Below are 15,958 nucleotides of genomic sequence, written 5' to 3'. Positions count from 1 at the left end.
AAAGATTGGGATATGTGACACACAGCAATATATATGCTCTAATATACCATGATCTTTCAGCTAATACCACAAAGATTGGGATATGTGACACACAACAATATAATATGCTCTAATATGATGCCCTATATTAACATAATAGTTTATTGGTTCTGATGTGAATATGCTTGATTAATCACACACTGGTTAAGAGATGTGCCAGAGATATGGCCCACAAGCAACATATATACTCCAATATACCATGATCTTTACCGGGAATGGTGATAAGGGAGTGATGCCTTGTATTAACATAATAATTGATTGATTCCAAAATGAGTGATGCCCTATATTAACATAATAGTTGATTGGTTCCAATGTGAATATGCTTGATTAATCACACAGTGGTTAAGAGATGTGAGATATGGCCCACAAGAAACATATATACTCAAATATACTATGATCTTTACGGGGTATGGTGATAAGGGAGTTATGTCTTGTATTAACATAATAATTGATTGATTCCAAAATGAATATCCCACCCTTTGTGCAAAATTAAAATAACCCTTTTGCATGCCTTGCTACAAAAATGTCATTACTCAGTCAAATACACCTAAAATGTCTACGTTGAAATTGTTTCTACTATATAAATACATCTTTATACAAAAAAAATTAATCCCACATTAGTGAAGAGGTATAACAATGTATAAGCTCCAATATATCATGTATAACTTACCAATAAAGGTGGCCACAAGAGAGTAATGCCACTCATTAACATAATAGTTGATTGGTTACTGTGCGAATATATTTGTTACTCAATCTTCCCACAAAAATGCCCACTTCTATTTCTACAAAAATATATATATATATATATTTCTAATCATCTCAACTATATTGGAGGGTTGTTTTTCTAATATTTTTTTAATATGGCTCAATATTCAAATTATTATTGAGAATTAATTCTATATATCTCCCAAATGATATAATGTTTCATATTTCAAAGTTAACATCGAATAAATGTCTAAGATACCACACAAAAGGACCATCTGTATATGTACTGATAAATAGCCTGTTTTATTATTTGGGTTGAAGGTGCTGGATGACATCGTTTCTTTTGATTATTCCAACAAGTGACTGTTTTCTGATTGGAAATATATAAGCACACTTTAAATCCACAACAAATTACAAAATGAAGTGTGCATCGATAAAAACAGGGGCAAACTGATTCCTTATTGATGAATGATGGTTGACACCCAAAAACTGAAATTACTTTTCTTTCAGCAGTGATGAGAACCGGGTTTGGGAAGTTGCTTTCACTTGGATAGAATTGATTTGTGTATGATTCTTGGCCTTTTCCTGTGAGATTCGATGTTCTGGAACCTTTAGATGTCTCGACTCTCTACTTTAAAATGGAAAAATAATCATCTTCAGATTTGAATTTTATGTAATTACAGACACACCGCCTGATCCATTTGCATTTAAGGAAAGTGATTGCATTCAATGACACAAAATAAAAATAAGTTCTCCATGTTTTTCACTCAACTTCGTCAATGTGCTTCAAATAGAGTCATTTCTATTGTCCTTACTCTTAGTGAAGACCTCCATACATGGGAAGCCAAAACCAGAAATCATAAAAAGAAAAATGCTTCAAACTCAAGTGTGCTTCAAATTTCAATTTTTCTTGACATAAATGCAAACGACGATAGCCAAGCCCAGAATGGCCAAAGGAATTGCAAATGGCAAAATTTTTGATACAGAGTCCACAGTTTTCCCAGAATTGTTATGTGCTTGTTTAACTGTCGGTTTCAAGGAGATCGAAGAGGGATCGAAATCTCCAATGTAATATTCTTCCATAGTTTCCCTTGCAGTGTTACTATGTCCAGCATCTTCAAAATCATCCGTTGCGTCTTTGCCTGTACCAATGTAAAAACAGCAAGAGCAATATACCAAGAGTAAGGTACTAGGTCTGTTCTTTCAAAGTTTCACGTGACCTTTATTCGATAAGATGTAAATGTTCCATCTGGAAACTTCCTAGTTAAATACCCAAAATCACAATTGCAGAGTCCCAATCAACTGAAGACCCAATAAAGGAAATATCTTTTGTGCTAAGCAATGGAGAAAGGAAATATGCAATCGCTAGTATCCCTATGATTGACTAGAAAAAGGGGAAATGCATTAGAAAATACCAGTTGCTGAAAGCAACACTTCATCTCCTCCTGGATGCTCCTCCAAGTAATTGGTCACATCATATACCTATATACATGTATGTATTGATTAAAGATTGCCAGATGAAAACACATAGCATTAAATTATAAAGCTACCATGTAACCCAAAAGTTAAACATTGCATTCCAAAGCATATCTGCAAATATAGCAATTAAAAAGAACATCTCAAACAAGACATGAAGCAATAAACATGTAGATCATATATCATGTTTGCAGTTGTTATTATAGTGCCATTGCCACTCCAAGGAGATGTAATTAACAGAGAATTTCATTATTTATAACCCACTCAATATTAACTTTAATGTTTTATTATATTCTCCATTGCTAGACACAAAATGGCTACAACGGGGATCAATCATGCTTGCACGCAAAACATGTGTACTAGATGTTGCAGACCAGATTATCGATGCACTAGAATCAGGCAAAAAGACCAAGAAGATTGGAGTCGAGGGAAAAAAAATAGCCCTCAATAGCACGATGAACCTTCTTTAAAACAAGATGCTACTAGTAAAACATGAGGATGTTATCAGCTCGTTGAGCACCACTGTCAGAGTTAAGAAATTTTAATCATTTGCTAGGCTGGCAGATTTAACGAAACTACTAGGTCAGTTTTCAAATGGTAATGCTTTTTTCTCCACTTTGCGGGAATGGCTTTGGCCCTCCGTTTTCAGCTCTTTCTTTTCTTGAAAATTCTATGCCAATCTTTTTGAGCCCACATTTTTTGTCCTTGAACACACCTCCAACTATATGAAGATCCACCCGACTGAAGCTGCATAAAATTATTCAACACCGTTTTGAGAGAGATTATTCGTCCAGTTGCAAGGCAGAATTACAGGATTACTATGGCAATTTTGATATGCTTACTACCCTTCAAACCAAACACAAAAGTGGAAAAATGTATGCCCCGTTATTTACATTTTGTATAAAAATAAATTAGAATGTAAAGGAGTTTACAAGTCTCTATTCAGTTGGCTATTGACACGTGAAAAGTTGTCCTGTTAGTTGCCTTTGAACCATCTTCCTAATTTCCCATAATCGCTGGTCAAGTATGAGAAACATACGAAGGGATGCCATACCCCATAGCTCTGACTGTATGGTTTGTGTCCCCTTGGTACTTCCATGATGAGGTGATCCTTTGAACACATTCATGATATAAAAATAAGACTCGTTTTGCTTCTACACAGATTGTTTCCATACACGCATACATGATTAAATGTTTGTATACTGCTCTCTCATTTCCTTCTCTGTTAACTATATGTTTCTGTTAATTCCATAACTCGGATATTAGTCTGTTAAAGGATTTGGCTAATCTATATTTGACGGCTTTGACCCCTGATGTTTTTGGTAATTCAAAGTTAACGTGAGAAATTCCAATCGCAATTCACAAATAGTTGTGGTGAAGAGTTCAGAAGAAGGGAATTGGGGAGACAGCAATCGTCCAGAGGTTTTAAAGAAAGAAAAAAAAAGTCTAAAGGCTATGTCCTCTAATTAATAGGTATTCCAAAACCTCTTAACAATTTTTCATTTTTAAATACGTGTTATATTTCAAAAAAAAAAATCTTATTTATATATATATATAACCATGGTGAATAAGTTGGGCCAGATATATTTCAAATTAAAATATTTATAAACTTGTTTCAAAAATAAATATTTATAAACAGCAATGCAAAAAATGGAAGGGTATATGTGATGGGCATTCTAACCTCTTCCACAAAACAACTAACACTGAAATATAATCAGAATGAGCTGTTGAAACAAGAGATTGAGCAACTTTGATCAACAGAATTGCCTGAATTGCCTTAACCAGGTGTTAGATGGCGTATCTCATCCCACCACAAGGAGCAGACAAAGAGCATGCTCGTTCTCAAAAACAAACTTGTAAGTTTATAAAGAATGGATAAAGCTGGAATCTGCAAGAACTACCACATCCCAGAAATGCAGTATGAACATGAAAACAACCATCTCCAAATGCTGCAGCATGCCAATGCAACCTGTCCTGAAGAAGACCAAATACTGTGTTGATTTCTGGTAGCATCAGATGTGCTCTAAGCCTCCAAATTTGCAGGGAGGCTTGGACACATGTATTCTAGAATACCCAGAAATTGTTTTGGGAAATTCCACCCGGAGACAGTTTTATTAAAATAATTAATTATTTTTAATGGATCCGTAAGTCTAAACTTAGGAAATTAAAACAATTAAAGGGTATTAATAAACTGGGGGTGAAACTTCTAGAAGAAGACGAGGATCAAGTCAAAATGGTCTAAGCCATTGATTAGAATCTAATCTGGACCATTGATTGATCAATGAGAGGATTATAAGGACTTCGATGGGCATTTGGAAATCGAACCAGGCAGATACTCAGTTGCCCAAGTAGATCGATTTTCTCACTGGTTGAAGTTTGGCAAGAGAAAATCGAATCAGAGAGAGAGTTGCAGGTGGAGAGAGAGGGTATCAGCAATAGTTGGGAGTGCAAGAAGCAAAGAGAAGACGCAGAGGAGAGGAGGGACAGCGAAGAAGCAGTGACGTGGAGTAGAGACAGTGACGCTGGGAATGCGCAGTCACTGTGCAGAAGATGATGCAGTGAGACGCAGTGAGGGCAGCAGGTCCTCTCCAAAATCAAAATTTCATTATGAAGCATGAGAAAATTGTCTGTAAAATTTCTCACAAAAATTCCTCTTCCATTCTGCTGGTTGTATCTTGTACATGAGATTTTGCTGAAGATTAATAAAGAAACCCTCATCTGTTGCACCGGTTTTCCCACATTGGGTTTTTCCGGGGACAATTGTCCAAAAATAACTGTGTAATTGTGATTGTACTTGTGCTAGTATTTTTCCTTACATTTACTTTCCACGTATTTGAATTGTGAAGGCTGCAGTAGAATTTATTTCGATATTTGCTGTAGAAACACTATGAATAACTTATTTCTGAATTAATAAGTAGAAGAAATAATATCAGTCACTGCAGTTGGATTTCTAGTTAGAAATTTTCACATGGTATCAGAGCTAAGGAGAAGCAAGAGAACGGAACCAGAAGAGCCAGCGTTGAACAGAAGTGGGAGCTGTGTAGGCAGTAGATCGAATCCCCAGAGGGATTGCAAAGTCCAGGAGGGAAAAAATTTCGTGGGAAAATCTCTCTTTGAGTGAGTTGACAAAGAGAGATTTCCATATCGAAGTTTTCTAGTGACAGAGGGAGTAGTGCAACAATCTCAGCACATAGCAGACTTCAGGTGGGATGCAGTTTTTTTTTGTTGGGAAAAAAGCATAAAAAATCTATAGGAAAATGGCACAATTAAGGATGGAAAATCAAGATGTCTATGAATTATCTTCCAGATTAGAAAAAGAATTCACATGCTTCTCAAGTTCTATGTCGACAAATGTTTGGTATATTGATAGCGGCGCTTTAACTCACATGACTGGAGTGTGAGAATACTTCTCGAGCTATCAAGAAGAGCATTGATCACTCAGTGCCTTCACTTGCCCCATTCCCCTTATCTTAGAGAGAGAAGAGATAGCCCCACCTCATTATACGGGGCAAGGCAATAAGGTTATCCTAACCCTATCCCTATCATTTTACAGAACAAAATGTACTCCAATAGGGAGAGGCACCATGGCATTTCAAACGAAAGCAGGAACCAGCATCCGAGCCACTAATGTTCTACATTTTCCCGGGTTAGGAATGAATTTGATTTCAAGGTCCCAGTTATAGGACAAGGGATACGATTATACTTCACTGGAAGGAAAGTATACGTCAAACATCCAAGCTGGAAGAAGATGAAACAAATTGGAGCTTGAAGCAACAGATTGTATAAATTGTAGCTCGAGCCTCCAATGGCACTGATAGGCAACAACCATAATGATGAGAAGGAATTGAATGAACTCTGGCACAGGCGAATGGGACACTTACACAATGGAGCACTGAGGATGCTCAGAGACATTGTTACGGGAGTACTAGTCCTCATTACTGAGCATGATGATGTATGCAAGGGATGCGTACTAGGGAAGTAAACTGAGGCAGCTTTTTCCAGAAGTAATAACAGAGCAAAAGGCGTATTGGGATTGATACACTCAGATATTTGTGGTCCAATGTCCACGAGAGTTCTTAGTGGTGGCGAATACTTCATCACCTTTATTGATGATCACTCTAGAAAAACCCGAATCTATTTCTTAAAGACCAAGGATGAGGTCTTTGATCGGTTCAGAGAGTTTAAGGCTCTTGTAGAGAACATGACAGGGAAAAAGATAAAGGTATTGCGTTCAGATAATGGTGGAGAGTATACGGACAAAGACTTCACAGATTTCTGCGCAAAGGAGGGCATCAAAAGAGAATGGACAGCTCCATATAATCCAAAGTAGAATGGAGTAGTAGAGCGAAAGAATAGAACTATTGTTGGGGCGGCAAAGGCTATGTTGTATGACCAAAATTTGCCTAGATTCTTATGGGCGGAGGCATGCAACACAGCAGTATATATCCAGAATAGAACTCCTCACGGAGCATTGGGGAATAAAGCGTCTGAAGGAGTCTTCATAGGGAAGAAGCCGAAAGATGTTAATTTTAGCTATGTTCTATGCTTAGAGCAATTTATTTCAATTTTCACAGTTAGCTCCATATCTTTTCCAGGTTAGCAATCACGTCAGCATTAAAGTAAACTGCAGATAGAACATAAACATAAATCGCAAACGACAAGCCAAGACAAGAGGATACAAGATGTGGAGCTAACTGTGAAAATTGAAATAAATTGCTCTAAGCATAGAACATACCTAAAATTAACATGGTATCAGAGCTGAGGTGAAGACAATGCCCAAGCAAGAGTGAAAGAGAAATCACCGAAGACAGTTGGGAAAGGACAAAAGGATCAGTGGGTTCCTCATCCCCCTTCAAATTCACCAAGGGTGAAGTCGAAGCAGAGAATATTATCAGAATGGCGTAGCGGAATATGGCCTACCTAAAGATCACTTCATTGGAAGACCGGCTCTCAAGGTGGAAGGAAAGGCAGATAACTAGTTCGGCCATTATGCGAAGGAGTGTCCAAATGGCAGGGACACATCACTTGATGATGATAACAATCATTGCAGGGACATCTTCAATGATCGAAGGAATAACAGGTAATGCAGGTCATCAAAGAAATGGCCGATTCTTCATAGAAATCAAGGAACCCCAGGTATGAAGAATCGAATGTTGTTTCTGATAAGATAAAGAAGCGTTATCTTGTATTGGCCCTCTCCTTCAGATTCTTTGGGAATCTAGCTTATAGATTGTAGTGCTTCAAGGCACATCATCGGATAAATGGGTGCACTCTCTAATTTGGTAGAGATGGAAACAATCGTGGGATTATAGTTGGAGCCGATGCCACCTATCCCGGAAAGGGTGTAGGGAATGTTAACTCTCAATTGAATAAGGGTAACTCGATTCATTTACAGAATCTCTTTTATGTACCTGATCGCAAGAAGAACCTGGTGTCCATCTCGGAAATGGAAGTCAAAGGTTTCAAGGTGGCTGATCCGGACTTAAACAGGAACGCAACAAATTACAGAGATAACCATAAACACAGATATGCAGCGGAAATAATACTTCATTTCATTAATGTAAAATACTGAAATATGCTTACAAACAGTAATGGAAATAAACCAGCTAGGGCGATGGTAGCTTATCTCTGAGAAGAGATGTGGAGGCTACATGCCTCTTAACTGTGTTACAATGAGGCTCGAAGGCCTATTTATTGTTGAGAAACAATGGAAAACCCTTAACATTCCAAAACCTAACCCTAGAAGATGAAACGCCAAACTGTGGGCCCCGTTTGGGTAAATTGGTACATCAACTTCCCGGGGTCGTAACTTTGGCATACGATCTCCGTTTGATGCGTACAATAGCTCGTTAGAAAGATCTATCCGAGCACTACCACTTTGGGAAGAGCAACGTTGGTCCATGGACCCATGTTGCCCCCATATTTCTCAAAAAACGTCGTTTAGGGCCTCAAAACGGCTCCGGAAGTTCAAGACCCAAAAAAACTACTAAAAATAGTAAATTGTGCTACAATTTAGGAAACGGAAAAGACTAAAAGAGGTAGTTGTGGGGGTCCAAATGGGATAGGTGGGTGGCCACCAACATCCACCTGGATCATTCCTCCCCCCTTAGGAAGCAATGGTCCCCATTGCGTTGAGTTCCTCCCTAAGATGAGGAAGCTTTTGTTGATCTGGGTCTCTAGTGAGCTATTCTGCAATCTTTGATGTGTCCAGAAATGGTGGGAAGCATGGTCAATGACGGTCCACATTGAACACTCGGTGCAAGTGAAGGAATGGAGGAATGTTGTGCTTCAAAGGATTGTTTCCCGTAGCCTTGGTACTAGTGTAAGGACCATGTCGAAGTGGTCTGAGTTTCTGATGGGTTCTGGTAAGGTGTTCTCTCTGCAAATGTAACCAAACTTTGTCGCCCACTTGAAACTTGTGTGGTACCCCTGTGGGTGAGGAGAAGTTGTTCCTGTGTTCTATCATGACCGTATCCCTTTGTTGTTGCTGCTGCGTGGAGGAACCCTTTGCGGGGGTCATGGATGTAGCAATGATCTTCCCTTTCCTTTGGGAGCGAACCAGACAGAAAATAAATTTCCTAGTCTGTGAGATGAGCTTGCTGCCTTTCTTAGCAGTGATCAAAGAAGTGGCAGTAGGTGGGGCTACCTCTGGTATCCTATATAATGAATTATTCAAAGAAATAATGACAACGCGAGGTCTTGACTCATACACAGCATGTCGCCTCCACAAGTATGGCTTGCCTAATAGTACATCACAAACATCCAGAGGTGTAACATCACACAATACCTCGTCTGTGAAGGGCTTGATGCTGTAGGGAAGGCGACACTGTTGGCGAACTTTGAGATCTCGTACTTCATGAAGCCACCAGATACTGTACGGCTGCGGGTGTGGTGTAGTTGGTAGGCCCAACCGCTTCACGACCTCTGCTGAAACAAGGTTCTTTTGGCTACCATTGTCGACAATGAATCGTAGCGGTGAACCCTTCACCCACATTTGTGAGTGGAAAAGATGCTCCCCCTCCTCTGGATCTTCGGGCTCATTTTTCTTGATCTTGGCGGTGGCAATAGTGGCACTGGGATCCGCATCAATGATCTGCTTCCCTTTGCCATTCCCCATGTCGGGTTTTGGCTCAGGGTCAGAACATGCATTTGATTTGGAAGCCTTCAACTCGGCCACCAGCGACTGCTTGGTCCGGCACTCACTTGTGTTATGAGTGGGACTCTTGTGGAACTCACACCACTTTCCTGTGTCCTTCTTCGGCTTCATGGTGTTGTTCTTTTCTTGCGGCTTTGACGGGTTGTCTTGGGTCACCCCGCCTTGGCTTTGTCCTTTGGGCTTCGGATTTGCAAATCCAAAGTTTCGCTACTTCTGTTTGAACTTTTGCTCAATTTTGACAGCGTATCAATACGTCGTGCAGAGCGAGGAGATGTTCAGGAACTCCATCTCTTCCTGGATGTATCTGTGTAGGCAGCCACGGTATTTGAGTACCAAATGCAGCTCAGAATCTTTGATACCCAACTGTGTGCGAAGGGTATGAAAAATGTTTGTGAACTCTGGCACATCTTGGTCTCGTCCCTGCCGCAGCGTGGTCCACTTTATGTATTTGTCCTCGTAGCTTTTGACAGGTTAGTACTTCTCTTTGATGGCATCCCGGAAGTCATTCCAAGTGGGTGCAGCTGAAAACAATGAGCCTGTACTTTCATCCTTCTGCTCACAGTATGTTTCCCACCAGTCCTTGACGTGGGGGGCTGCTTTGAGAAGAGCGAAAACAATCTTTTCCCGACTCGAAAATTCATGAACAGAAAAATAACCCTCTAGCATATTTAACCATTTGTCTACGGCATCTGCATCTATTTGACCCTCAAATATGGGGATTTCAAAATTAACTTGTACCTTAAACGGTGTGGCATTTCCAGAGTAGCTGTTGGAAGCCAATGCGTTGCCTCTGGGTATCCGCTAAAGGATCTGCGCAAAGCTATCCATCATCGCGTTCTGTTGTCGCTCGAGGGTTTCTTCGAGCAAGATTTTGATAGGATCTCCTGCCCCCTCGTCTTTCTTCTCATTCGCCATGGGAGGTCGTCGGGATTTACGAGGCTGGTCTTGCAAAGGTTTGACCAGTTCAAGCCCTAACTCCTTATATCCTGACCTTGTTGGGGACATGCAAAGAAAAACAGAGAAAAAGCAGATCGCTCTGATACCACTGATCTGGACATAAACAGGAATGCAACAAATTACAGAGATAACCATAAACACAGATATGCAGCAGAAATAATACTTCATTTCATTAATGTAAAATACTGAAATATGCTTACAAATAGTAATGGAAATAAACCAGCTAGGGCGATGGTAGCTTATCTCTAAGAAGAGATGTGGTGGCTACATGCCTCTGAACTGTGTTACAATGAGGCTCGAAGGCCTATTTATTGTTGAGAAACAATGGAAAACCCTTAACATTCCAAAACCTAACCCTAGAAGATGAAACGCCAAATTGTGGGCCCCGTTTGGGTAAATTGGTACATCAACTTCCTGGGGTCGTAACTTTGGCATACGATCTCCATTTGATGCGTACAATAGCTCGTTAGAAAGATCTATCCGAGCACTACTACTTTGGGAAGGGAAACATGTTGCCCCCATATTTTCCAAAAAACGTCGTTTAGGGCCTCATAACGGCTCTGGAAGTTTAGGACTCGAAAAAACTACTAAAAATAGTAAACTGTGCTACAATTTAGGAAACTGAAAAGACTAAAAGAGATAGTTGTGGGAGTCCAAATGGGATAGGTGGGTGGCCACCAACATCCACCTGGATCAGTGGCATTCATCGATGGAAAGGTATGTGCTAAAAAATATAATTTTCAAAGATGCTTTTTCTCATGGGTTCAGGGTTGGCAATTTGTATCAAGTTGCAGGATGGTCCATTGGGGATCATGTCAATTGACATATCACATCTATAACACCGGAGGTCTACCTATGGGGCCCTACATGATGTGAGTCAAATGGTGATAGGGATATCTGAATTCAAGTAGAGCATGAAGGTACATGTCTGAGATGTATCAAAGGAAAATCTTATAAGGGGACCATTCCCCTCATGCAACAGGTCCACAGGTTTGGAACAACCCGAGGAATTTGAGATTCATGATCGGGAATCTCATGTATACAAGTGGAAGAAAGCCCTCTATGGCTTGAAGCAAAACACCCCGGGCATAGTATGAGAGGATTGATAGCTATTTGATGAAGTTGAGATTCACTAGGAGTGAAACCGATCCAAACCATTACCCGAAGGTTGTGGATGATAGACCTCTCATACCGGCACCTTATGAGGACGACCTATTTCTGACAAGTGCAGACCCTCTCATTTGCAGAAGTAAGAGGGAGTTGGATTCCGAATGTGGAATGATAAACTGCAAGCCTGTGACTACCTCGAGGATATTAACTTTCAGAAGTTATATGGTAGTGATGTCGGATCAAATTTGGGAAATGCCTCTAAGTTTCATAAACTCATTCACGTTGATGTTCTTGGTGAACTTCCGTCCGAACATATGTTTTGCAGTTAGCATGGTGAGCTCATATTTGGTTGAGCCTCACTGGATTGGTGCCAAGAATCTTCTAAGATATCTTCTGGGCACAATCTCTAATGGATTAAGATACACTGCTGGAAATATGAAACTGCATGATTATTCGAATGTTGAGTGGGCAGGCAGTGTGGATGATCACTAGAGCACTTCTTAGTGCTGGTTCTCTTTGGATTTTGCTTCGATATCATGGATGAGCATGAAGTAGAAATCGATTGCTATAAGCACCACCGAGACTGAATACACAGCTACGAGTATGATCTCGTGTGATGCTGCATGGTTGAAAAAGCTCTTAAGTCAGTTGTTTGTACACATGATGAATACCGCTGTGGTTCTCTGTGACAACCAGAGGTGGGATTTGATTATTGAGGAATCCCGTATTTGATGATTGCTCCAGCAAATAGACATCAGATACTGCCTTATCTGGGATATGGTAAGTCGATGAGCGAGGAGGCTCCATCACATTGAGACTGATGTACAGGTTGCAGACATTTTTTGTCAAAGCCCCGGGGAAAGGTCAAATCTGTAATTTTCCCGAACAACTTGGAGTCGTTGAGAGACCTTCTTATAAGGGTCCTACATGTTGCATGCATTGAGCTCTAGGAGCTCTGGGGGCCTTGGGGTACTTACTGGAGCAACATACGACCAGAGGGCAACCCACCCTCCCCTAGTGGTGCGCTATGGAACATGATGATTCATTCTCTTGTGGGCTCGGATGATTCGTTCTCCATGGCGACTGTGGAACAGGATGATTTGTTCTCCTATGGGCCAAGATGATTCGTTCTCCGTGGCGACTGTGGAACAGGATGATTCGTTCTCCTATGGGCCAGGATGATTCGTTCTCCGTGGTGACTATGGAACAGGATGATTCATTCTCCTGTGGGCCAGGATGATTCATTCTCCGTGGCAACTGTGGAACAAGATGATTCATTCTCCTGTGAGCCAGGATGATTCCTTCTCCGTGGCGACTGTGGGCCAGGATGATTCGTTCTCCGTGGCATCCACTCACAGGATGATTCGTTCTCCTGTCGAGGCATCCTACCCATGCAGTCTGGGACTCATGGGAAGTACCTCTCATCTGATCAATGAGCAGGGAAATGAGGGTAGGGACCATAGTAATTCTATCGATGGACGCATCGTTGTATCTACCGTACTCCCTATGCTAGGATGACCTCCATTGATCTGGGATCAATGAAACTGATCTAGGATCAGTATGAGTGGTTTGAGACACTTTCTTGTGATATTGATCTGGGATCAATAAAACTGACTTCGGGTCAGTACGAGTGATGTGACACACTCCCTTCAGATGAAACTGACTTCAGGTCAGTAGAGAATGGTATGAGACATTCTCGATCAATTCTTCTTCTTCATGGTTCAGCAGAGCAGAGCAGTGCAGGGCACTGATGGCAGAGATAGTACAGTCGGACATATGGATCAGCGGATGGAGTTCTCCTTAGTTGAGAGGGATTGTTAAAATTGGCAACTAGGGCCAAACTCCATGTGGGTCATCTTATTTATGGCAGCTGACATTTTTCTTGGATCCCTCTCATCGAGAGGTGTAGGATTGATCTAAAGATCATCCGATTCCGATAAGTATTTATGAAGATATGAATTTCTTTTGATTATGGACAAATTGTCAAGTCGGCCAACAACTTATGTAGGCTCAGAAACCCAACAGTCATGTCTATTCAACCTCTATGTTTTAGTATAAATAGAAGAGGACTTGAAGTCATTTGTCACACACACACTCTCTTGTGATCTCACTTCATCTTGTTTTGGGTTTGATGAAGATAAGAGCTAGAGGGAGTGCCCTAGGGTATACGCTGCCCTAGATTACATGCCCTAGATCTAAATGCAGTCATGGGAGAATAAGCTCTTCGCTCAAAAAGCCGGAAAAGCCGGAACTGCCAGAAAAGCCGAAAATGTCGGAAAATCCAGAACTGCCAGAAAAGCCGGAACTACCGGAAAAGCTGGAATTGTCAGAAAAGCCAGAAAAGCCAAAATTGCCAGAAAATCTGGAATTACCAGAAAAGCCGAAACTGTCGGAACTGCCGAAAAAGCTGGAAATGCCAGAAAAGCTGGAAATGTCGGAAAAGACAGAAAAGTCGGAAACGCCGAAACTGCCGGAAAAGCCAGAAATGCCAGAAAATTCGGAACTGCCAAAAAAGCCAAAAAAATCGGAAATGTCGAAAATGTTGAAACTGTCGAAAAAGCTGGAACTGCCGGAAAAGTCAGAACTGCCAGGACTGCCGGGACTGCCAAAACTGTGGGGAACAACCGGGAATAGCCGGAACTGTCGGGAACTGTCGAAACAACCGGAGCATCTATCTCCGAAGGAGAGCAACATGCAAGGGACAGCTAACTAACATTGGGACAGTTGTATGGTACTTAGCAGCAAATACACCAAGCATGCAATGTTACAGCTAGCATGCAAGGGACAACTAGCATGCAACAACAAGCATGCTAAGGACAACAAGCAAGCAAGGGACAACAAGCAAGCAAGGTGCAGCCAACACATAGGTCAGGATGGCAACATGGTGCAACAATTGCACATAATGCAATACAGTGATGGGTACAGTCATGATTAATGAAGCGTGATGAGATGCAGCATAGTGATGATGGGTGCAACATGGTGCAGTGCGGTGAGGTGCAGCATGATGATGAAATGCAGCACAACGATAGGTGAAGGAGTCACCTTGGACAATTAGTTGAAACAGCATGTCTTCAACTGATCTCATGTATCATCTTCTTAGAGATGATCTATGCTCTTATCTAGATAAGTCAAAGTGTTGACTTCTGTTGTAAATGTACTATCTTTCTCTCTCTGCTGAACTATTGAAGAACATATAAGAAGAATTGATCAAGGGTTTCCCCACATTGGGGTTTGTCCCTGGCTAGCGCCACATCTTGTGGCCTCTTGTCTTGGCTTGTCTTCTGCGATTTATATTTATGTTCTATCTGCAGTTTACTTTAATGCTGATGTGATTGCTAATCTGGAAAAGATATTGAGCTAACTGTGAAAATTGAAATAAATTGCTCTAGCATAGAACATACCAAACGAGAAGTGTGGCATATTGTCATATTCCAGACGAAAAGCGTAGTAAACTGGATTAGACTGCAGAAAAGGTGTACCTCTTAGGATATAGGAAGACCATGAAGGCATACAGAATCTACATTCCTAGCAGCAAGAAGATTGTAGTAAGACGGGATGCAAAGTTCATGGAGGATAGAGCCTTCAGGAAATCTCGAGAGATGACAGCAGAAGATGTCCCATTAGTCCAACAATAGCAGGGGTAACAAGGAGGACAAGGTGGAGGAAAGACACTAGGATCGAGCACAGTGACCAACACCAGTATTTCCTCAGATGTAGGAAATCCAAGCAGTTCTCAGCGGGTGGAACAATGGGGAGATTTGATTAAGCCTCCCACCACCAGTGGTAGAACCAGCAGGGAAGTACGGCAGACGCTGAGGGACGCAGAGGAGTTTGTCGGAGCTCCTAGAACCAAGAAGAGGCAGCGTAGACAACCTGACAGGTACCAAGCCTTGGTAGCACAAGTTGAAGAACCCTCCAACTTTCAGGAAGTCATACAACACCAAGTTTGGGTGGATGCCATGGTAGAAGAGTATAGTTCTATCATGACAAATGATGTCTAGGAAGTGGTACCTATACCAGAAGATAGATCAGTTGTAGGATCAAGGTGGATCTACAACATCAAGTATGTTGCAGATGGCAGTATAGAGAAGTACAAGGCTAGGTTCGGGGAAAAGGGGCATGCACCAGTGTTCCACGGGGACGCCTCCCCCAGGGTCGAGTGCGCGCACCCCTCGCACCGGGGACGGGGAGTCTCTTGGGGGTGCATTTCCCCACGCACCCTTTTTGGGGAGTCTCGGGGAGACGCAAGGGGGTGTGTTTCCCCAGTGTGGGAGTCTAGACTCCCCAAAAAGGGCGCTTCTGGGCGTCCCCCTTCAGTGTGGGAGTCTAGACTCCCCAAAAAGGGTGCGCCTGGGCATCCCCCTTTAAATTTGTCTAATAAGACCTAAAAATTCAAAATCAAAAATTCAAAAATCAAAACCATTAAATTTTTTTTTAAACTAAAATTAAATCTAAATAACTAAAACTTAAAAGTCTAAAAAATAATTAAAATTAAAACTATATAAATTTAGTGTT

The 15,958-nt window shown here is 41.3% G+C and overlaps 1 protein-coding gene across 2 annotated transcripts in view; it reads right to left on the bottom strand.

The window, feature by feature from the left end:
* Window positions 1–1,484: 1,484 nt before the first annotated feature.
* Window positions 1,485–15,958, bottom strand: part of LOC149222584 (cytochrome b5-like) — a 165,531-nt gene continuing 151,057 nt past the window's right edge. For both annotated transcript variants that reach the window (XM_089385517.1, XM_089385516.1), the window contains 2 exons: window positions 2,160–2,226; window positions 1,485–1,886 (listed from right to left, as the gene is read on the bottom strand). In XM_089385517.1, the coding sequence (XP_089241643.1) occupies window positions 1,645–1,886; window positions 2,160–2,226 (309 nt within the window). In that variant the 3' untranslated portion in view covers window positions 1,485–1,644. The remainder of the gene's footprint in view (window positions 1,887–2,159; window positions 2,227–15,958) is intronic.

This window comes from Pinus tabuliformis, chromosome Q, assembly GCF_031772625.1.
Source record: "Pinus tabuliformis cultivar Carrire ecotype Pingquan chromosome Q, CPIR1, whole genome shotgun sequence".
Lineage (NCBI taxonomy): Eukaryota > Viridiplantae > Streptophyta > Pinopsida > Pinales > Pinaceae > Pinus > Pinus tabuliformis.
The sequence above is the reverse complement of the archived record's forward strand: the minus strand, read 5'-3'. Positions and strand labels throughout refer to the sequence as shown.